Below are 24,230 nucleotides of genomic sequence, written 5' to 3'. Positions count from 1 at the left end.
TGTTTTATTACTTGTGTAATCATTTATGACTTTGATTTATGCTATTCCAGACCAAACCGCAGTAGATCTTGCACAGCATATTGAAATAAAGCGGGCCTTAAAAACCAAGGCTGGAAAGGTGAGAACGATGTTATATGTGTACAGCATTAAACGTATAAAAAACCTGGCCAACTCAAAGTGTGACCCATATGCAGGGGTACCTCCAGTGTGAAACGCATGCCAAAGCGATCAATGATCAGTGGTTCAGAAGGTACAGGTGGTTTAATTCTTGATTTTTGTCTGTAAAAATTTTTCTTTGGTCCTATCCAAGTCCCCTTTTTCATACTGCTGGGTGAATGAGGAAACAATGAAAAGGGGCCAAGCTCAATATTTGCAGGGAAATTTGAGATTTACAAATCTTTATACCACCTAAATTGCTGGATCTGCCCTTTCTAACAAATTCTTATTACATCTAGTTTCCTCTGAAGTAAACTTGTTATGCATTTTTTCTGCATTTTGAATTGTCCAGATTCACTTTAATTATGCTATGTTTTAATGGATCATGTTTTAATTTTCAGTATATTGCAAAAAAACTCCAAAGATTTGAAGGTCCGCTATGCAAGGTAATTTTCCTTCCATATTTAAATTAGAGTATGTAAACCCAACATTTTATATTCCTGATATTTTAACCACTTTCAGACCAGACCATTTTGCTGGCTTAAGACCAGACCACTGTTTGCGATTCGGCACTGCATCACTTTAACTGACAATTGCGCGGTTGTGCGATGTAGCTCCCAAACAAAATTGACGTCCTTTTCTTTTCCCCACAAATAGAGCTTTCTTTTGGTATTTGATCACCCTTGTGGTTTTTATTTTTTGCGCTATAAACAAAAAAAGAGCGACAATTTTGAAATAACGCATTCATTTTTGCTATAATAATTATCCCCCAAAAAATATCTAAAAAAATGTTTTTTTTCCTCAGTTTAGGCCGATACGTATTCTACATATTTTTGGTAAAAAAATTTGCAATAAGAGATTATTGATTGGTTTGCGCAAAATTTATAGTGTTTACAAAATAGGGGATATTTTTATGGCATTTTTATTAATCTTTTTTTTTTTTTTTTTTACTAGTAATGGCGGTGATCAGCGATTGTTTTTATTGTGACTGCGACATTATGGTGAACACTTCGGACATTTTTTACATATTTTTGGGACCATTGTCATTTATACAGCAATCAGTGCTATACAAATGCACTGATTCCTGTGTAAATGACACTGGCAGTGAAGGGGTTAACCAGGGGGTGGCAGTGTAGGGGTTAAGTGTGTCCTAGGGGCATGTTACTAACTGTGGGGGTCTGGGCTGGGTGTTAGTGAACACTGATCCCTGCTCCAATCACAGGGAGCAGAGATCAGTGTCACTTGTTGCTAGGCAGAACGGGGAGATGCTGTTTACATTGGCATCTCCCCGTTCAGCCTCCCCGTAAGACGATCGAGGGTATCCCAGCGGCAATAGTGTCCGCGGGACCCTTGACCAGACTCACGGGGGTCCCGGCCAGCGTGTGGCGTGCACGCGATGGCAGGGCAGCAATTACAAATGGATGTACCTGTACGCCAATTTGCCTGCCCATGCCATTCTGCCGACGTACATCATCGTGCGCCAGTCGGGAAGTGGTTAAGCAAGAGAGGACAATTAACCACATCCTTCTGCAGGGACTCTCCCTGACTTATGTACACATATGACATATAATACATACAGCTGTGTGTCATTGACCCAACTTCTTTTCCTTTGTGTCACATATCAGCAGATAACCTACATACACCTTATCCACATATATTCCTGATATGTGCCTGCTATGCCATGTACTTGTATGAAAAATATCCTGTTCTCTTTTGTATTGTTTCCTTTTGTGTGAAATCCCTGGGGTTCCTGCCATTTCCTCTGCTTTCCTATTAAAAACTGACCATGATAAGGAGGAAAACACACCGTGGTCAGTTTTCTAGCTATACATCGTGCGCACAATTATTAGGCAAGTGAGTATTTTGACCAAATCGTCATTTTGATAACATATTGTCCAATGCCAAGCTGTATAAACTTGAATGCTTATTGTATTTAAGCATATTGGGTGATAATGTATTTATGTAATGAGGGAGGGTGTGGCCTAAGGAGATCAACACCCTATATCAAGGTTTGCATAATTATTAGGCAGCTTCTTTTCCTCAGGCAAAAGGCCAAAAATATGATTTAATTGACTCTGAAAAGTAAATAATTTTAAAAAGTCTTTGAGAGATGCAGCACTCTTTAAATTGCTAAGATATTGGGATATGATCACAGAATCATAAAACGTTTTGTTGCAAATAGTCAGCGGGGTCACAAGAAACGTGTTGAGAAAAAAAGACACATATTAACTGCCAAAGATTTTTAGGAGAATCAAACGTGTAACTACCAGGAACCCATTATCCTCAAATGCTGTCATATTCTAGAACTGCAACCTACCTGGAGTGCCCAGAAGTACAAGTTGTTCAGTGCTCAGAGACATGGCCAAGGTAAGGAAGGCTGAAACCCGACCACCTCTGAACAAGACACATAAGTTGAAACGTCAAGACTGGGCCAACCTTTTTTCAAAGGTTTTATGACTGATGAGAGATGAAAGTGACTTGATGGGACCAGATTGATGGGCCTGTGGCTGGATCAGTAATGGCCACTTCAATGCCAGCAAGGTGGGGTACTGGTATGGGCTGGTATAAAGATGAGCTAGTTGAACCTTTTCGGGTTGAAGATGGACTCAAAGTTGACTCCCAAACCTACTGCCAGATTTTTGAAGGCACTTTCTTCAAGCAGTGGTACAGGAAAAATTCTGCAAGACCGTGATATTTATGCAGAACAATATCTCATGAATCAAAGTACTCCACTGCGTGACTAGCCAGTAAAGACCTTTTAAAGATGAAAGAATAATGACATGACCCCCTTCCTCAACTGACCTAAATGCTATTCAGGACTTGTGAGCCCTTCTTAAATGGGAGATTTACTATGAAGGAAAACGGTACACCTCTCTGAACAGTATCTGGGAGGCTGTGGTTGCTGTTGAACAAAAAGTGGATCTTCAACAGATCATGAAACTGACAGACTCCATGTATGGAAGGCTTGCAATCATGGCCAAAAAATATTGGCATTTCTCTCAGATAATGCACCAATTCGCCCAGAAAATTGTTGCAATTACAAATGTTTAGGCATTCTCGTGTTTTATTCTTTTGTTTGTATTGGTATTAAACAAAAAGCCAAATCTGACACATTCCATACAAAACTCCAAAAATGGACTGGACAAAATTATTGGCACCCTCCATTTAATATTTGGAAGCACACCCCGTGGAAATAACTGAAATCAATTGCTTCCTGTAACCATCAATACATTTCTTATACCTCTCTACTGTAATTTTTGGATCACTCTTCTTTCCCCAACTGCTCCGGGTCTCTCAGATTGGAAGGGTTCCTTTTCCCAACCGCTGTTTTGAATTCTTTCCACAGGTGCTCTATGGGATTTAAATCTGGACTCATTGCTGGCCAGTTCAGTACTCTCCATTGCTTTGTCTTAAAGTGGATGTAAACCCTCACATATACCCAGTGAAATTAATAGCTTCAGATGATACACAGGGATGAAACAAATATCCCTACATCTATATCTGCTGTCTTAACCTTTTTATATACTGTTTAGAAAGGGCACATCCTGGTAGATTTTTCACTTCCTGATTCAACTGTAGGAGTGGATTATTGCTAGACACACTGAGACCGCTGATTGGAGTAAAGGCACACACCCCCTCCCCACACGTGCAGAGCATGCTTGTGAATAGTTTAGCAGTCTACTAATTTATTTATAGCAACCTCTCCGACACACATGTCTAGCTCCCATCTCAGAGAGTTTGTCAAAAGTTATCAGGCTGATTAAAGAAGAAAAGAGGGTTTAACCTACGTCGAGGGTTCTTTAGTGTAAGAGCGGCAAGGATGTGAAATTCCCTTCCACAGGCGGTGGCATCAGTGGAGAGCATCGATGGTTTAAAAAAAAAATTTTTTTTAGATAAGCACCTGAACGACCACAACATACAGGGATATACAATGTAATACTGACATATAATCGCACACATAGGTTGGACTTGATGGACTTTTTTCACCCTTACCTACTATGTAACAGAGGAATGGAGCAGGACAAAAGCTATAGGACATAGGGCTTTGAAGAGAGATAAAAAAAAAACCTACAGATGCATGTGCCCAGCTCAAATTTAATGAATCGGGTTTACATCCACTTTAAACCATTTCTGGGTGCTTTTTGATGTGTGCTTTGGGTCATTGTCCTGCTGCAAGACCCTTGACTTCTGATAGAGACCCAACTTTCTGACAATGGGTCCTACATTGCACCCCAGAATTTTTTGGTAGTCTTCAGATTTCACAAAACCAGTGTGTCCCCAATAGACCAAAAAACATTGCAAAAAAGTTTGAAGACAGCTGCTGGCTCATGTCAATAGATACCAACCTAATCAATAGAATACAAACAAAGTGATATCATAAGTGAGAAATTAAACACAAAACATTACCAAGAATATGTGATGCCAAATGGCAATAAAAAAGCAATCCTCAAAAAACGGCCCATATAAAAAAAAAAAAAAAAATCATAGGGTGTTTTTTATATGAGTAAACTAAAAATTTATAAATCCACAAGTGTGCAACAAAGAAGGTGATGCTTCCCAAAATGATTCAGATAGAAAAGAAAAAAAGGCTCTCAAAATGTCAGTGAAGTAAGGGTAAAAAGTGACTGCTTACCAAAAGTAGTTGGCTTTCAAATGAATGAACAGCCAAACACACTATAGGGGATAAATCCCAAACGAATCCAGGAACAGCTCCTGATGCCCTCAGCTCCTCGACTCCACTCTTGATTCTTGGTTGTGGTGGCTGTTTATTTTATTTTATTTTTTATTATATATTTTTTTAGACACCCGTTTTTCAAAAGCACAAGCTCTCCTCTCAAACTTTCATTCTTCTTGCTTGTCTAGCAGCTTCTATATAGTATAAAAAAATAAAACTAAACAGCAATCGCATCTAAGACTTGAGTGGAGTTGAGGAACTGAGGATATCAGGATCTGTTCCAACAAGTGTTGATTTATTTTGGGTTTATCCCCTATAGGTGTTTGGCTTTTCATTCATGTGCAAGCCAACGACTTTTGGTAAGCGGCCACTTCTTATTTCACTGACCATTTTGGGAGCATTTGGGTCTGCATGTCTTCTCTATCGGAATTATTTTGGGAATCATCAACTTCTTTGTTGCACAGTTGTGGACTTTATTTTTAGATTATTCATATAAACACCCTATGATTTTATTTTATTTTTTATATGGGCTGTTTTTGAGGATTGTTTTTTTTTTTTTTTCACTATTTTTCATCACATATATTCACATTTTTTAAATTCCATGCACACATCCAGTGCCTGAAGCAGCAAAGCAACCCCAAAACATCAGTGAACCTCCACCATGTTTGACTTTAGAGACACTATTGTTTTCTTTAAAGGCCTTGTTTCTTTTTCTGAAAACAGTAGAATGATGGGCTGTACGAAAAAGCTGTAATTTTTGTTTCATCTGTCCACAGCACATTCTTCCAAAAAGCTTTTGGCTTCCTCAGGTAAGTTTGGGCAAACTCTGATCATTTTTTTTCTCATTTGTCCAAGGAGATTAGCTACAGAGCAATGGGCTGTAAACTTCCTGACAATGTGGCGCACAATGGACACAGGAACATTAAGATCTCTGGAGATTGGCTTGTAACTTTGAGATTGTCCATGCTTTTCCAAAAATGTTGGTTCTCAAATCATCAGACAATTCTTTGCTGCTCTTTCTCTTTTCCATATGCCACATACGAGTCAATTTCTCACCATTTTAACTGGTTGCTGGCGTGATTTATATATTGTCAGCACCTGTTAATTGTTACAGGTTTAATTGCAAATTACAGGAACACCACAAACTTGGAATACAATTATTTCTTACATTTTTGAGAAGGTGACAATAATTGTGATCAGTCCATTTTTGGAGTTTTGTGTGGAATGTGTCAGATTTAGCTTTTTGTTTTACTACTTTTTTGTGTCATTACCAATACAAACAAAAGAAATAAACCTGAGAATCCTTAAACATTTGTAATTGCAACAGTTTTCTGGGCGAAGTGGTGCATTATCTGACAAATTCAGGGGTGCCAATATTTTTGGCTATGACTGTCATTAAAACAATTATTTATTTATTTTTTTAAATGTCAGAAATGTTTATTTGTACATTTTGAGTTGTTTGTGTATTATTTACACACGTAAGCAAGTGAGATGGGAACGTTTTTTTGTTTCTTATTCAGTTGCAGAATGAGTCTGCACACGTAGATATTTTCCTAAGAAAGCTAAAACCTCACTTTTACTTTAAATATTCAGGTTTGAGGTTTAACAATTTGGATTGACCGAGAGTAAAATACAACTTGACTAATAATTGTGCACACTGTAGCTATGCCCTCTTTTTGCAGATGCGTTATACTTGTATACATATGCTATATCTAATATGTATTACTATGTTGCCAAACTTGTATTTCAGAGCTCACGTTTTTTTGGATGGAAACCTTTCTGGGTGGTTTTGGAGCAGGGTGTTATTTCTTGGTACCAAAAACAGTGAGTATTTGACTACATTGTTTTATTTCTGTAACTTTGCGTTTGATGTACAGTAACTACAACTGAAGCATTTTATTTATTTCAAAAATGTGTTGTTTTTTTTTTTTTTTTGTTCTTTCAGTACAAAAAAAAATATATATATATATATATATATATATATATATATATATATATATATATATATATATATATATATATATATATATATATATATATATATATTAATATATTTTTTTTATTTTTTTTTTAACCACTTCAATACAGGGCACTTTCACCCCCTTCCTTCCCAGCCCAATTTTCAGCTTTCAGCGCTCTAGCGCTTTCAGTGACAATTGTGCGGTCATGCTACACTGTACCCAAATGAAATTGTTATCATTTTGTTCGCACAAATAGAGCTTTATTTTGGTGTTATTTATTCACGACTCCGGTTTTTTTTTTTTTTTGCAATATAAGCGCAAAAATAGCGGAAATTTGGAAAAAAAACAATATTTTCTTTTTTCTATTTGAAAAGAAATCCAATAAAATCAAATTTTGTCATAAATTTAAGCCAAAATGTATTCTGCTACATGTTTTTGGTAAAAAAAAATCCGTTAAGTGTATAATAATTGGTTTGTGTGATCACGGACATATGTACGCAAATGATCATGTACATATGTGTGCAGGTGATCACGTACATATGTGTGCAGATAATCATTGGGACATGTGATTTTAGTGGGACATATGTGGGGGACATGTTTTTATTATTAGGGACATGTGTTTTTATTATTTGGGGACATGTATGTTTTGGGGACATGTGTGTTTTGGGGACATGTGTGGGGACTGTGTGGTGTGTTATGTGTTGACACTACACTGATGATCAGTGAGTAAAAAGCTGTAAAAAGCAGCCTATACTCACTGATCATCAGCCGGCTGCAGCGTTCTGCTCTCCTCTCCTCAGCGGTGACTTCCGTGTGAGGAGAGGAGAGCCGATTGCCTAGCAACCGGCTGTTTGTTTACATCACATGACGGCCGTGATTGGACACGGCCGTCATGTGATCAGGAGGGCCAATCACAGAGCCCTCCTGCCGATCTGAGATGTGCCGTGTCCGGGTGACACGAGCACATCGGGATCGCGCCGCTGCGCGAGCGCGCGCGCGCGATCCCGCTATTCCTGAAGGACGTTCCTGAACGGCCTGTCAGGAATAGACGGCTCCCACCCGGCCGTATATATGCATTGGCCGGGTGGGAAGTGGTTAAAGAAATTTCAAATCGGAGATTTATGCAACTTGCATTTTTTTTTTTTTTTTTGCAGGTCAGATGCCCTAAACAATTCTTATCGAAAGGGTTGTAAACACTTGACACAAGCCATCTGCACGGTAGGAACTGAGTTCATTATTTAATTTTCTTTTTAAATATAACGTACAGTGTCCTAGAAACTTGCCGATCACAAATCATGAAACCTGTGTACACTACAAATGTAACCACTTAAGGACCGCCTCACGCCGATATACGTCGGCAGAATGGCACGGCTGGGCACAAGCACGTACAGGTACTTTGCCATTTAAGTGCCCAGCCGTGGGTTCCTTTAAGTGCCCAGCTCCATGGCCACCGGACCCGCGGACCTGATCGCCGCCGGTGTCCTGTGATCGGTCACAGAGCTGAAGAACGGGGAGAGGTAAGCGTAAACAAATCTCTCCTTGTGCTTCCTAGTGAGCCTGTCACTGATCGTCTATTCCCTGTCATAGGGAAAGACGATCAGTGACACCACATGCTAAGCCATACCCCCCTACAGTAAAAAAAACACACACGCACTTAAAGTGGAAGTAAACCCATGGATTTAAACAGTTTAAAAAAAAAAGGCATGCCGGGAATGCTAACTGCACATTGGCTGTGCTCTCAGCCAAACTATCAAACCATCCAATGGCTGGTGTCATAACGAATCACATGTGCAGCACCATAGCAGTTGAAGATTAAACAGAGGCAAAGATGGCAGCTTCCTTGGCTGAAAACGATAGGGGAGTTTACTTCCACTTTAACCCCTTCACTGCCAGTTACATTTTTACAATAATCGGTGCATTTTTAATCGCACTGATCGCTGTATTAATGCCAATGGTCCCAAAAATGTGTCAAAATTGTCCGATGTGTCCGCCATAATGTCGCAGTCACAATAAAAATCGCTAATCGCCACCATTACTAGTAAAAAATAATAATATAAATGCCACTATCCCCTATTTTGTAGACGCTATAACTTTTGCGCAAACCAATCAATAAACGCTTATTGCGATTTTTTTTTTTTTTTTTTTTCACCAAAAATATGTAGAAGAATACGTATCGCCTAAACTGAGGAAAAAAATGTTTTTTAAATATTTTGGGGGGGGGGGGATATTTATTATAGCAAAAAGTAAAAAATATTGAATTTTTTCAAAATTGTCGTTATATTTTTGTTTATAGCGCAAAATATAAAAACCGCAGAGGTGATCAAATGCCACCAAAAGAAAGCTCTATTTGTGGGGAAAAAAAGGATGCCAATTTTGTTTGGGAGCCACATCGCACAACTGCGCAATTGTCAGTTAAAGCGACGCAGTGCTGAATCGCAAAAAGGGGCTTGGTCCTTTAGCTGCAAAATGGTCTGGGGCTTAAAGCGGGATTCCACCCTAAAGTGGAACCTCCGCTGATCGGAACCCCCCCCCCCCCCCCTCCGGTGTCACAATTGACACCTTTCAGGGGGGAGGGGGGTGGGGGGTGGAGATACCTGTCAAAGACAGGTATTTTCACCCACTTCCGGGCATAGACTCCCACGGGAGTCTACGCCATTTCCTGCCCTGCCCCGCTGTCTGCTGGGACACACACGGGTCCCAGTGACAGCACGGAGATTTCCTATTGCGCGGCTCGCAAATGCGCAGTAGGGAACCGGGAAGTGAAGCCGATTCGTTTCACTTCCTGATTCCCTCACCTAGAATGGCGGCGGCAGCAGCCGAGGCACGAGCGGTCGATTGGCCTCGGCTGCCGGCATCGCTGGAACCCGGGACAGGTGAGTGTCCATTTATTAAAAGTCAGCAGCTGTAGTATTTATAGCTGCTGGCTTTTAATATTTTTTTTTTTGGGCGGAATCCCTCTTTAAGTGGTTAAAGGAAAAAAAATGCATATTTAACCAATAACGATGCATGAACTTAATCATTCATTGTATCCTGTTAAATGTGATTTGGGATTTACAGTTGCTAATGATTACACCTGCACAAAAGCTAATCTGTTATTTTGCTAAGGCATTATGGTGGAGTTAAAGCCAAATGACAGCTGTATTGGCATCTCGTTTGTCCAGAATAAATTTTGACACCTCCCTTTTTTTTTTTTTTTTTTTTTTTTTTTTTTCCTAGCTGTGTAGTGCTGGATTGTTCCAGCACACAAGTCTATCATTAGACATAGACAACATTTTAAATGCTTATGGATGTGGTTGGGTAGTTCAGTATATTGTTTTAAAAAAGGTCTGCATTCTTTCCTAAATGCACAAAATATAACTGGATACTGATCTTTATAGGTAATGACACCGGAGGTAGTTGATCCAGCAATTATCTGAATGCCTCCTGGCGAGTTGGAATGATTTATTTTATTTTTTCCCTCGGGGTGTCTCTGCCTTCCTCTGAATCAACTGGGTATAGGATTATGTATATGGTGGTATTCTATTTGTGTGTGTGTGTGTGTGTGTGTGTGTTTGTTTTTGTTTGTTTTTCCCCACTTCCTTACAGAGTACCAGAAATTTAAATATAAACTTTTCAGGGATGGCTGCAGATGTTGGTACATATAAAAATCTGTGACACAGTCATCTGTAGTGTGCCCGGAGACCTTCTTTCTAGGATAGGGCGGCAGATGAATGCAGTACTGCACTAGGGGGCAAGGAAGCCAATAAAATATCTGTGATGTCTATGTATATGGCCAATAGGTGACTGCTACTCTTATAATTATTATATTGTCCTCCTCCCACTGTATGCTTTGCATGCAAATGTGGTTTGGGATTAAGATGTTCTGGGATCAGCATGTAAATAACCCTTAGTTATACCTTTTTGCAAACCTTTAATATTTTTTTATATTTTTTCCTTCAAGGTTAAATCTACAGATAATTCATCTTTTACTGTAAAATGCTTTGATGATAGCATTCATTACTTCAAAGTCTTGCCCAAAAACCTGAGGCATACAAGAGAGGTAAGCTAAATTGCAGACATTTTAAATTGCCACTTTGTAGGGAGAGCCTAGTAGTAGTAATAATATTATTATTATTAATAAATATAAAAAAAATATATGTGTGTGTGTGTGTGTGTGTGTGTGTGTGTGTGTGTGTGTGTGTGTGTATATATATATTAAAAAAAAATTTTTTATATATATTTTTTTATTTTATTTTTTCAACCGACCTCCTCTTTTAGAATATTTTAGCACAGGAAACATTTTATGGCACTACAGCCCTCAATTAATTCTATCTGTAAGGCTTAAATTATTCTTTAGCAGAGGAAATATTAATAATACGGGGGGGTTATGTTTTGTCCTCCAGAACTGGCTGGCTGCCATTGAGGAACACTCTGCTTATAGCACTCATTACTGCTCTCAAGAGCAGCTCAGTGATGATGAAGATGAAGACATTGTGCTAGTTGAAGACATAAAGGAGTCACTAGAGGTAATTTCAATTGTAAATTGTTTTAGTCGTGAATATAGAATGTAGAATTTTTAATGCTTATTTGCCTTGCAAAGTGTGCTTGTCTTTTGCAGTACTTCTTCTGAACGCTAGATGGTGTATTTTATCCTTTCATTGTGGAGAGAATACCCGTGGCTTTTAAATTGTAATTCTCAAGCATGATTTGTAGATTATGTCCTAGAAGTTTAGGTTTAATCTTGCAAAATGATTAAATGCAAGTTATCTTGTTAAAATTTGTTTTCTCTTTAATTGTTAGAGGGTGATCATTTTGCCTGAAAAGTATTTATAAATAAAGAGCAAACTAAGTATGCTGCTCAAGATTTTATATGGAATTAAGTTTTTCTTTCTTTCTTTTTCTTTCTTTCTTTCTTTTTCTTTCTTTCTTTTTCTTTTTCTTTTTTTCTTTCTTTTTCTTTTTTTCTTTCTTTTTCTTTCTTTCTTTTTCTTTCTTTCTTTCTTTCTTTTTCTTTCTTTCTTTTTCTTTTTCTTTCTCCTCTGTCAGGTTTTACTTTGCCTTACTTCCTGTCGTGCTGACAATGTTTTACCAGGCAGGAAATAAATGGAACTCTCCAAGTTTGAACTTGCGTTGAAATGTATTGGTTGAGTGTTTTTAAAGCTCTTCTACTACCCACCACACCTGTCTCATAATTTAATATTGACCTCAGTCCTGTACACACAGGGGTGTTTGTGTAGCTTTACAGTGGGCCATGGCAAAAATTATGCCCCCTGTTGAGTACCACCAAAAGAGACCCATTCAAATAAATATGGCCACATTACAACCACGAGCCAAAGGTTCACAGTTGTGGTGCAGTTTTCCATTCAAAAACTCAGTTTGGTTTCTATATATAAAGTAGGAGGAGGCTGGAACTCTGGTGCAAATTTTCCCTCGCTTCCTGTCTGGTAAGAGTTGTCAGAGAGACTGAGGGTAAATCTCTTTAACGGAGCTCTGTATAGCAGTAAAAACACAACAGGATTTGGGTTCTCCTTCTATCCAAAACTAGAAAATAAAGGTTTTGGGTTTAACATACAGTTTAAGAGCACCTTTTTGGGATATAAATGTGCTGGAAAGGAATGGGCTCTCCTCCTATTCCTTCATTACTTATGTGCTTAATTACTAATGAAAATACCCACCCAGGGTCAGTGAGCCGCAATTGATGTCGGAACCCCCAACTTGTACCGTATATACTCGAGTATAGGCCGACCCGAGTATAAGCCGAGGCCCCCAATTTACCCCCAAAAAACTGGGAAACCTATTGACTCGTGTATAAGCCGAGGGTGAGATATGCCTGTCCATCCCTGTGTGTGTCCGTCCATCCCTGTGTGTCCGTCCATCCCTGTGTGTCCGTCCATCCATCCATCCCTGTGTGTGTGTGTGTGCGTCCATCCATCCATCCATCCCTGTGTGTGTGTGTGTGTGTGTGTGTGTGTGTGTGTCCATCCATCCATCCATCCCTGTGTGTGTGTGTGTCCATCCATCCATCCATCCCTGTGTGTGTGTGTGTCCATCCATCCATCCCTCCCTGTGTGTGTGTGTGTGTGTGTGTGTGTGTGTGTGTCCGTGCAGCCTTGTGTGTCCAGCCTACCTGTGTCCCAAGCCTCCGTCCGGTCCCGTCCCGAGCCTCCGTGTCGTCCCGTCCCGAGCCTCCGTGTCGTCCCGTCCCGAGCCTCCGTGTCGTCCCATGCCAGGATCGCCGCTCTTCGTCGGCGCCCTGGCGGCCATTCCCCTGTTCAAAAGCCGCGCCTCCCGCCTCCGCCTGTGATAGGCGGAACACTCAATTTCCCAGCAGTCTGTGTTCCGCCTATCACAGACATCGTCTCATTCTCGTCCGTAGTACGAGGATGAGCCGATGTCCGTGATAGGCGGAACACTGACTGCTGGGAAATTGAGTGTTCCGCCTATCACAGGCGGAGGCGGAGCCGGAGGCGCGGCTTTTGAAAGGTAGAATGGCCGCTGTCTGTCTGCTCGACACGCTGTTCGGGCAGTCAGACAGCGGTGACTCGAGTATAAGCCGAGGGGGGCACTTTCAGCCTCAAAAAAGAGGCTGAAAATCTCGGCTTATACTCGAGTATATACGGTATATTTGTTCTTGATTTGTAATTCATTAGGCAGTGAAGCTGCATAGAGTGACTGTTCAAGAAATTGTACCTTCTAAACCACGTTTGGAATGGCGATTCCTGTAGCAGCTCTCAGAGCTACATAAAGAAGGAGGTTCTTTTCAGAAAGGTCACATTAACTTTTAACCTTCAGGGATCAAACTCTATTTGACATCACCCAATAAAGAGTAATCTGCTTTAAAACATCACGTTTTTATTGACCTACCAAAGTCAAATAAAATGTCTGCCTTTTTTTTCTGGCATGGTCTATGGTTGATTGGGAAAGTTACATACCACAGATCTAATCCTAGACTCAAAATTATTTTCTAAAAAAAGATCTGGTTTATTGCCGATTAAAAATGCAGATAGAAGTTCAGTAAAGCCATAATCTTTTGATGGAATGCGGAAATTTATATTACTGTTTAATTATGGTATTATATGGCCTTTGCTTATTCCACATTATGCTAATAAACCTATTATCTCTTTTAAATTGCAGTAGGAATAGCAGGAGCATGATTATCTCAAGTTTATTTAAATCCCATGAAAACGGTTGTCTATTAGATAAGTAAAGGATTATACTTAATCAGAAATGTGGCCTCTGTAGCTTTGTGCTTAGAAACGGGTTAAGCTAGCAATAGATGTACCTAACATGACCCAAACGCAAATCATCAGCATGGGGGATCTATGTAGAGTTAAAAGATGTTTCTTCTTTGAACCCTATTGATTGATATGGGACTGTATAGGAGAAGCTTTGAAGTCACTGGAGGGTTTGACACTAGATTTCCCTGCCACATCACTGCTCCAGTCTTGGGAAAACGATGGCCCAGCATACATGCCCAACAAAGGTGGCCCCACTTTGGTTTCCAAAAAAATACACAGAAATAAGATAAAAATGTATAGAGGGAAATTGGTCAGTGACATGAAAGTACTCAGACAAGAGGCAGTACTGCTTGTATATAATAAAAAGAGGAATTCCTGTGCCAACTCAAATGGCTATAGAACACGTACTGCTGCACACACTGAGGGAAATATCTGAACCCGAAAAAGAATAAGAAATAAGAATAGTGGTGTGCTGTACACAAAAGATAAAATGCTAAATGTCCTAGTGAAATAAAATTTAAGTAAAAATATAATATACAAGGCAGGTGCTGGCAGTTGCCAGACTAACAACGTGTGGAAAATGCCAAAGACCTAAATGTGGGCTAGTAATAAACAATTGATAAAATCAAAATAGATGTGCAAAACCAAGTGCTAATAATTACCAAACTTGGGTACGTGAAACAAGGTGCATATATCCCGGGTATAAACTGATAATAAGTTAATAAAAGCAAATATCAAATCATACATGTACATAAAAGGTTAATAAATCCATACAAAAGCATATATGAAAGTGTCCATAATAATGCTTCCTTCTGCAAAGGTGTGTGTGTGTATATATAGTGCCTCTGTAAACCCAATAGTAAAGTGCTGGTGCTGGTAAACCAAATTCTGCAAGGTGCTTCTAGTGGTAAGTGACTCGTGAGATCCTTCATGCTGATTAAATATATGGGTGTCCCCTTACCTTACTGCTGTGAGGTAACAGTATGTAAATCTGTATCTTTAGGGTCCTTGGTGGCCCAGGCTCTTGTTGGTATAGGTGTCTTGCCTACAGCCAGCATTGGCGTCCCCTTTAAAAGTGACCTTAAGGTATCCGTGGTGGATGGGTCTCGCCAGTAAACCATAGGTGGAGATTAAGAACAGGAGGGATGCCCCATAGTGTAGTATATTTAAATTGTGTTTATTCAGTTAAAATAAAGATAGACAGGTACTCACATAAACATGAATTAAAATCCGGCAATGTAAAAACGAGTAGCGAAGCTTGATAGGTGTCACTTCCGGTATCTCCCCTGATGAAGTCACGTGAATGTGATGAACACGCATCGGGACTGAGATACCGGAAGTGACGCCTATCGAGCTCGCTGCTCGTTTTTACATTGCCGGATTTTAATTCATGTTTATGTGAGTACCTGTCTATCTTTATTTTAACTGAATAAACATGCTTTACCCTACTCAACATCTTTATTGGGAGCTGCAATTTACAATACAAATCCCCTTGCCCAATTTCTAACACCTAGGGTTAATAAAAATGAAGACCTAGATGTCTGATTCCCACATTTTTTTCTAATACATATTCAGAAAAAAAAAAAAAAAGTCAGTGTAAGGCTAGTGGGGAAAAAAACAGCATGTTATATAGAATTAATCTTTTATTAATTAAACCTATGTATTTCGTGTGTGTGTGTGTGTGTGTGTGTTTTATGTAATGCAGGCTATTTGATCAAATGTGAGCTGTATCATTTAGTATCCTCATCTTGTTTCCAGATTCCGCTGCCTTCAAAGTGAGGGTGGGTCCAAGAGAGGGAAGCCAGGGTTGCAGAGAACTAGGTTTGTGTCCCCTTGAGGGCCAGGGTAGGATGCCATAGAGGAGGAGTATAGATGGTAAAGAGTTTCGTAGGTATAATGTGAGGAGCCATTTAAATCTGAGCCAGGCTTTGAGAGTAGTGCCTACATATCCTTGTAAGCCAATGTTGTGCGCTGGCAATCATTTGACAGTGATTGTGAGCTAGTAGCAGCAGTAGGACACATTCAGGATAAAATGGTGATCTCTATAAGGTTTCTGGGCACCTGTTAACATTGGTAGACACCTCCCTAGAGGTGGAAATTAGTTGCTCTACAGCTTTGAGCCATTCCACAAACAGTACATGTAGAGAGAACATAATGTTTTTTGTCCTTAAGGGCTGCTGTATGTGCCGAAGTTCCAATTACTAAAAATTAACCATTTGGCCTTTGCATAAAAGGATGCTTTATTCATCACTTTCAGCTTTCATGCCATTCTTTCACATTAAAAACCTTTGGCTGAGAACGTTCAAGCTGTAGAGTCGTGTTTTGTTAATCTTTTTGTAAATGATACAAATGAAGATATCTCTGGTGGGAGCTATGATGTCAGCTTCTGGCTCGGGAACAATGATTGCTCCAGTAGACATCCACATTCACATCCCTGTTTTTAACAGCTGACTGGACACATTGTTTTGTGTTTTGGATGTCTGACAAGCATTTGTCTCCTCTGGGCAATATTCAGCAGGACTGTATACGACCCACTGAGTAAGAAAAATTTGCTAAAAATTTAGAAGAATTAGAAGAGTAGAATTAGGAGGTCCCCATAGTGACGTGTACCTGTCATATTAGAGAAGGCACTCTGACTGATTCTACTCAGCACAACTCAAGTGATTTTTTCAGGGTATGTTCTACCATTGCCACGGCTCTGCACAGCTGTACTGGCATGAACGCCAATCACTTTTACATTGATGTTTAATTCCAAAAGTGTATTTTCTCATACAAGCCACTTTCATGTTTGGAGAAATCCACCATGTGTGCATACGCAGTCATGTATTTATTTTATTTATTACAGGTTCAGTTTACGCAGAGCTTTACATATATATTGTACATTCACAAGTGTCCCTGCCCCCAAGGAGCTTACAATCTAAGGTCCCTAACTCCCATTCATATATACATATAAAAAGAGCCAATTTAGACAGGAGCCAAATGCGCTACCAGCAGGTCTTTGGAGTGTAGGAGGAAACCCATGCAGACACAAGGAGAACTTGCAAGCTCCAGCAGGTAGTGCCGTGGTTGGGATTCGAACCGATGACCCTAGTGCTTCTAGGGGGAAATGCTAACCACTTAACCACTGTGCTGCCCCCAAATTAATGGCATTTACACGAGTACAGCTATTCATTTGCATTGACGTCTGTACACAGCAATTTCCAAGCCGTGGGCATATAAAAGCTCTTGTAATTTTACTCTAGTAGACTTGTCCACACATAAACATCTGTGTGCATGAGGCCTTCCTGAAAATACAGTTTGGGTGATTGTGGCAGATACGTGATTATAGAATGCATATGGTAGGCATAGCTGTGTTTGATTGTCCACACATTACTTCAGCTAAAGGATGAGAAATTTGGAACCATTTCCCAAACAGGTCATAGACGAGGTCATTTAACTTTTCATAAGCCAAAGAAATTACTGTGGCTAAGCGTGTCCTCTGAAGATCAAACGACAACACTAAGGCTGGCCATACATTTATACAATTTTCTTGCACAATTTTCCTTTATAGTTACCAAAAACATATATGAAGTCAAAACTAAACACTTTCAATTTGTAGGCAATTAGGCAGGCCCTTGCACTACATAGTTGAAGATAAATCTAAAGGAAATTGAATAAGAAAATAGTATAATATAGGGGTGCAACGGATCGGCACCGATCCGCGATCCGAACGGGTCACCCCGCTCGGAACGCACACGCCGCGATCCGCGGTCTCGGCCTTAGGAAAGGCCGCGGCTTCGGCCTAGGTCCGGAGCGGCGGCCATCTTGGTACACCCATTGGTGTTTACAATGTGATCGCTCCTTGACGGAGCAATCACCTGTAAACAAACCAGCGTCATGATGATGCCGGTTCCTCTCTCCCCTCTCTGTACTGATCTGTACAGTGGAGGGGAGAAATCGGATGGCAGCCACAGCCATCCCAGCAATACCCTGCCAATACTCTGCAATACTCACCCTGCCAATACTCTGCAATACTCACCCTGCCAATACTCTGATATACTCACCCTGCCAATACTCTGCAATACTCACCCTGCCAATACTCTGCAATACCTACCCTGCCAATACCCAGCCATACCAAGCCAATATTACATTGGGGGAGATGACGTGGATATTACAGTGGGGGAGATGTATATTGCAGTGGGGACTATATGGTGGTGGCATTTTCACAGGTTTTTGCAAATTCAATTATTATTTGCTGTTGATTGAAAAATGATCCGATCCGTGACTCTGATCCGAGAAACAATCCGATCCATGAGTTTTTTGATCCGTTGCACCCCTAGTATAATATATATTGTTGCGTGATCCAGATATAGCTATGCCCCAGGCACACCTGAATGATGATGCTCTTCTCTAGAAGACTTGCCTCTTGTGTCATGTAATCAATTTAGTAAGATGAATGCTATAATATACCTTTTAGAGGCAGCATGGGGTCTGCTTTATGTACGGAACTAATTTCTGCACTTGACAGATGGTTTCAGGTGTTCTGAACCATAAAGACCCTTATAACTCATGTTCATTTTCCCGGCATCCTCTTCCCCGCATAATTTCTTTTGCTTTATGTAGCCACAAATGTCCAGAGGTGACCAGAAGAGGGATACAAAATAAGAAAAACGTTATCACTACCTGTAGATTCTGAGGTTGGTGTTTTGCGGTTTCTAACCCTGCTTCCCTAAGTACTGGCTCAGGAGTGCCATTATGGTAACTACAACCCTGCATGATTCTACAGAATAAATTAGCTTTACTTAGTTAAATAAAAGACTTCATTATGTTAGCCTGGTTTGTGCTTGTTCATAAGTAAACAACAGCTGTTGTAAAATGAAGAGCCCAGCATGCCTTGAACTTGTGTTTTAGTAATAGGTAGCAGAACATATTTTTCTCTGTATATATACTGTATAACACATATTACCCAAGCAGTTTGTTTCTAAACTCATGCAGATCCAGCTTGTTACTGTTGTTAACACTGAAACATTTCCTCCTCCTTCAGTTAGCTAAATTTACTCCTTGGTGCTAAAACATTAATGTGCTGAAACAAGAGAAATGTGTCACCTTGAGGAGTGGATGAAGATGGCATGAGATAATTGTAGCTTCCCTAGGCTGGGTCTGATGGGAGTTTGGATACATTTCTTCTGCCATCTATCCTATAAAAAGAAGAATATGTAAAGAGCAGCGTGAAGGACAAAGGATTGGTATTTGGGGTGGCTGAAACTTTAACTTTTATGTTCTTGTAACAAAATAATATCATTCCACAATAAGCTGAAACAAAACGTATCAATTGCTAAGCCCTTGTTCACATTGCCACGACTTCAAATCCGAAATCCCTGCGTGACTTCATCATGGCTTGCCTATGACTTTTTTTTTGCAAGTCGTGTTGGAAGTCTCTCACCAACGTTGTGCAGGAACCTTTTTCTAATTTGGAGTGGCTTGAGGAACACCGATTTAAAGCGGTTCCATTGCCTTTTTTGGGGCGTGACTTTGTCGTGAGACTTTGAACTTTCAAGTCGCATGACAAGCCGCGGCAATGTGAATCAGGGCTAAATTTAAATATCAGACTTTGTTTAATATTTTAATTAAAATTTACAAAAGCGTACAACAAAAAGATAGATACAAAGCCCCAACAAGTGTAAGACAAAAATTGGTACAACTAGCACAATACAAGGCTCAAAAAAAAAATAAACAATCAGAAGTCAGGCCGAGTGCAAATGCAGAATCCTCATACACATGAGAAACAAACATAAGGAGCATAAGGAGATGAGCATAGTATGGTGTGGCAACAATTGTTGGCGGTCTAAAAATACAGACATAGCATCACTTAAGGACCGCTAACAATCGTACACTAGAAGGCAAGAGGTCTGCTTGAAAAATGGTGTAGGCAGTGAAAGTAAATGTGAACCATTATACTAGTCATAAATTCAATGAGAGAAAAAATGAGGGCAAAGAAAGGGGGGAGCATTGTATGGGGGGGGGGGGGGTGCAGCTATCTGTTCTCCTGGGCTTACAGATTGCCTCTATGCTCAGGACACAAATCTCTTCTTATTCAAAGTATTAATATCTATCGACAACTGAAACATCAGTTCTACTCATATAGCCATACTCGCTAAGCATTTGTCAAATTTATTTTATATATTACAGGTACTGGATATTTAAAGTGGAAGTAAACTACCCTATCATTTTCAGCCAAGGAAGCTGCCATTTTGGCCTCTGTTTAATCTACAACTGCCATGATACACATGTGATCAGTTATGACACCAGCCATTGGATGGTCTGAGAGCACAACCAATGGGAGTGTTACATTTCTGGCACGTGACGGAAATTAAACTGTTTTATGGATGGGTTTTACTTCTGCTTTAAATATCCATATACCGGTACTATTGAGAAAAGATAATGCTGTGTTCATATCTTGTGTCTGTTTAGATTTATTGTAACAATTGTACACTATTCAAAGTAATAAATTACATTTTCCATGCTAACAAGCTCCTGCTTTTTAAAGTAGAATTTTGGAAAAACTTTTTTCCATTTTGGATAGAGTAAGGGAGGGTTATCTTCTCTATCAGGTTTTTTGCCATCTGTGTCCTGTGTCCTATTGCAGAGATTTCCCTTTACTTCCTGTCCCATAGCCAAACAGGAAGTGAGCGTAAATCCCTGCAAATTAAGGAACTAGTGTCCTCATTGGGAGATTTCCCTTCTACTTTTCTGGGGATAACCCAAAATGTGTGTGGTGTTTTTTTTTTTTTTTTTTTTCAATGGTAAACAAATGGAGAGGGTGAATGTCTTTAAAGCGGTTTTGTACAGAAAATTGCAAGTTCATCTTATTCAAATGGCTTTGGAACATAGATGCAGTTATGACCATTGAAATAAAATAATATGCAGTATTTACCTTTTATTTTTAATGTTTATGCCGACTTCCGGGCTCTCCTCCCGTGGGAGTAGGCATGTTTATCGGCTTCGCAATGGTCCCTGGGAACTTTTTTAGCCATTTCCCAGGAATCCATGGGGGACACAGTCATGCCGAAATCTCGTGAGATTTCGGAAGGAGGACGCCGGTCACGTGACGAGGGCGTGTCCGAAATTGCCATTTTGAAAGTGGGCAGGCAGCTCTATCTGGCATTACCACTATAGCACACGAGGCAAGAGGAAGGAAAACAAAGAGGACACTCAATGAGCATGTGCGAGATGGAGCGGTGGATGCTGGGAGCTCAGAGTCATCGCATCCAGGAAGTAAATGCCTGTGGGCTTCAAACGCCCACAGTTAAAATGGAAACCGCCGGACTGCTTTTTTAAAAGTTTTCCTTAGCAATGAAATCGTCACGCTGGGGGTTAAAAAGACGCCGATCGTGACTGCAAAGACACCGTAGGAATCGCCCACCAGTGACACAGGTAAAAAAAAAAAAACGGCAGCGGAATCCCGCTTTAACGGGGGGCACAGACAGCAATAAAATTGGACAGGTGTTCTAATCCCTCTACACTCCATTCAAAACTGAAAAACAAGTTTTGCCTTTAGTTATATTTTAATGACATGCAGACTGAAAAAATGTATTCTACTTTGCTGATTGCTTCTGATGAGATCCATCTTTGCATTTGTACTTACAGAATGCTCAGCTTTGTCATCGCCGACTCGGCAAAGAAGTGTCCACATTTCTCACTGCCTTAAAGAACTGGGAGGACTCCAAAGGTAAAGATTAAACTGAACTATCTCTGCATACTAACACATATAGCAATGCTAGTGTGTTTGGATGAGCTCTGATTAGTGATTTGACCTTGTTTGCATTATGGTAATTAAACAAGATGTTATTTCTCACATTAAGTCCTGGTTCACAATAGTGCGATGTGGGAAACCCTGTGATTTAGTGGCAGTTCCCACATCGTACCTGAATTGCAAACTGACATCTGCGAACCGCTGGAGGTTCGAAATGTGAAATGGTGCAGGAATCGGATTGAATAGGTGTGAACACCCATGAGATCTGATTCCAGTGTGGACCAAAAAAAAAGGGGTCCCGCACCATTTTGGTGCAAATGCAATTTCAGCCATAGAGTTTTTGTGGCTGAATTCGCACCGCACAGACCTCGCATGTGATCTACACAGCGATGCAGTGCGAATCGCATGCAATGTCCGTGATCTAACAAGTATGAACCCATCCTAAATGTCCTTGTACCGAGGTCTGCTATATTTTAACGTACACGGTGAAAAGACTGTACAATTATTATAGCAAGAATTACTTTTTTTCTTTTTCATTTTTTATTCTGTTTATTGAAAAGAATGGCAACTTTATTCCATCCATTGCATAGTGCAGACGAGTACTGACTATAAAACTTGTCACATTAGTCCATGCCTTAATGGAGCTTACGTTCTCATGTTCCACCCAAGGTCTTATTACACACCCACACACCTTTATGACCAGTTTCATCAGAAGCCGGTTAAACTACCAAATTGCCACACAGAGAGCACACAAGCTCTATGTAGTTGATGTCTGTTTTGGAACTTGCATCCAGGACACCATTTCTGCACAACAAGAGTGCTATCCGTAGTGTCAGTTCTGCCTGTAATAGGTTCAAAAACAGTACCGAGTTTATAAGCTCTTGAAATGTTGATCTCTAGCACGATTATAACAAACATATTTTTGAGACCAATGTTACTAGTGCATAAATCCCATAATGTGATGAATATATTATAGGTATAGGTACCCCCAGGCACACACAAATGTATACACATGTTCTAACTCTGCTACAAAAAGCTGGTTTAACCACTTACGGAGCGCCGCACGCAGATGTACGTCCTAACGTTGAAGAGGAATATCGTTATGACAGCAGCTAGCTGCCATAACCCCGGTATCCTCCTCTTCTTCGGCCAGCGGTCTGCTTTCCGATTTAATAGTGCTCTCTGCGGCAAGATCACTTTTATCGTTACAAGAGATGTTTACATTCCTTGTAATAGGAATAAAAGTGACACTTTTAAAAAAATTTTTTAAAGAACAGTGTAAAAATAAAAGGTAAAATAAATAGGAAAAATTTTTTTTAAACGAGACTGGTCCCGCCGAGCTTATGCACAGAAGCGAACGCATACATGAATAGCGCCCACATGTGAAAACGGTGTCCAAACCACACGTGAGGTATCTCTGCGATCAGTAGAGCGAGGGTAATAATGCTAGCCTTAGACCTCCTCTGTAACTCAAAACATGCAACCTGTAGAATTTTATTTTTAAACGTCACCTATAGAGGTTTTTAAGGGTAAAAGTTTGTCGCCATTCCACCAGCGGGCACAATTTTGAAGCGTGACATGTTGGGTATCAATTTACTCGGCGTAACATTATCTTTCATAATATAAAACTAAAAACTGGGCTAACTTTACTGTTGTGTTATTTTTAATAAAAAAAAGTGTTTTTTCAAAAAAAATTGCGCTTGTAAGGCAGCTGTGCAAATACGGTGTGACAGTATTGCAACGACCGCCATTTTATATTCTAGGGTGTTAGAAAAATGTATAATGTTTGGGGGTTCCAATTAATTTTCTAGCAAAAAACCTGTTTTAAACTTGTAAAGAACAAATCTCAAAAAGAGGCTGGTCCTTAAGTGGTTAAGCAACCTTTGGCTTTTCAGATGTATTTTAAAACTAGCAGTGTGTGTGGAGACTTAAATCACAATTAAACTGTTACAGGCTGCCCATTACAGACTTTTAGGTTGATTTACTAAAACTGAAAAGTGCAAAATCTGATGTAGCGCTGCATAGAAACCAATCAGCTTCCAGATTTGTGTGTTTTTTTTTTTTTTTTTTTTTTTGTAGAAGCTAATTGGCTGCCATGCAGAGCTGCACCATTTTTGCACTCTCCAGTTTTAGTGAATCAACCACAATGTCTGTAGCAGAGGAGCCATGTTCTGGGCACATTGTAAGGATAATGTTTAATCCGCATTTTTATGTATGTTTCTCTTCTTTTTTTTTTTTTGCAATCCCCCATATTTCATAAATACAAATACATGTCCTTGCAGTAGATACCAAGTTTCCAAAACTTTGAGCCATATAAGCCAACTATTTTGTACTAGCTAGAAATGATGTTATGTAAAGTGTCACTAAACGGTAAAATCAGTCTGTATCAGCAGTAAAGCATGCTTGTTCTACTCACTGTGGAGCCTAAGGAGTTAAACTTCTGCATTGTGTAAAAAGGCTGTTTGATCCTGTTTTCTCTGATCCTCCCC

General features: G+C 39.9%; 1 protein-coding gene across 3 annotated transcripts in view; it reads left to right on the top strand.

Moving 5' to 3' along the window:
* The window catches only part of OSBPL1A (oxysterol binding protein like 1A), a 159,298-nt gene that overhangs the window by 42,848 nt on the left and 92,220 nt on the right, over positions 1-24,230 (top strand). For all 3 annotated transcript variants that reach the window (XM_077492581.1, XM_077492582.1, XM_077492583.1), the window contains 7 exons: positions 51-118; positions 558-602; positions 6,582-6,655; positions 7,947-8,010; positions 10,733-10,831; positions 11,175-11,297; positions 21,636-21,717. In XM_077492581.1, coding sequence (XP_077348707.1) covers positions 51-118; positions 558-602; positions 6,582-6,655; positions 7,947-8,010; positions 10,733-10,831; positions 11,175-11,297; positions 21,636-21,717 — 555 coding nt within the window. The remainder of the gene's footprint in view (positions 1-50; positions 119-557; positions 603-6,581; positions 6,656-7,946; positions 8,011-10,732; positions 10,832-11,174; positions 11,298-21,635; positions 21,718-24,230) is intronic.

This window comes from Lithobates pipiens, unplaced genomic scaffold (genome assembly GCF_037356315.1).
Source record: "Lithobates pipiens isolate NorthernLeopardFrog02 unplaced genomic scaffold, aLitPip1_a1.2 Scaffold_19, whole genome shotgun sequence".
In the NCBI taxonomy this organism is placed as follows: Eukaryota; Metazoa; Chordata; class Amphibia; order Anura; family Ranidae; genus Lithobates; species Lithobates pipiens.
The sequence above is the reverse complement of the archived record's forward strand: the minus strand, read 5'-3'. Positions and strand labels throughout refer to the sequence as shown.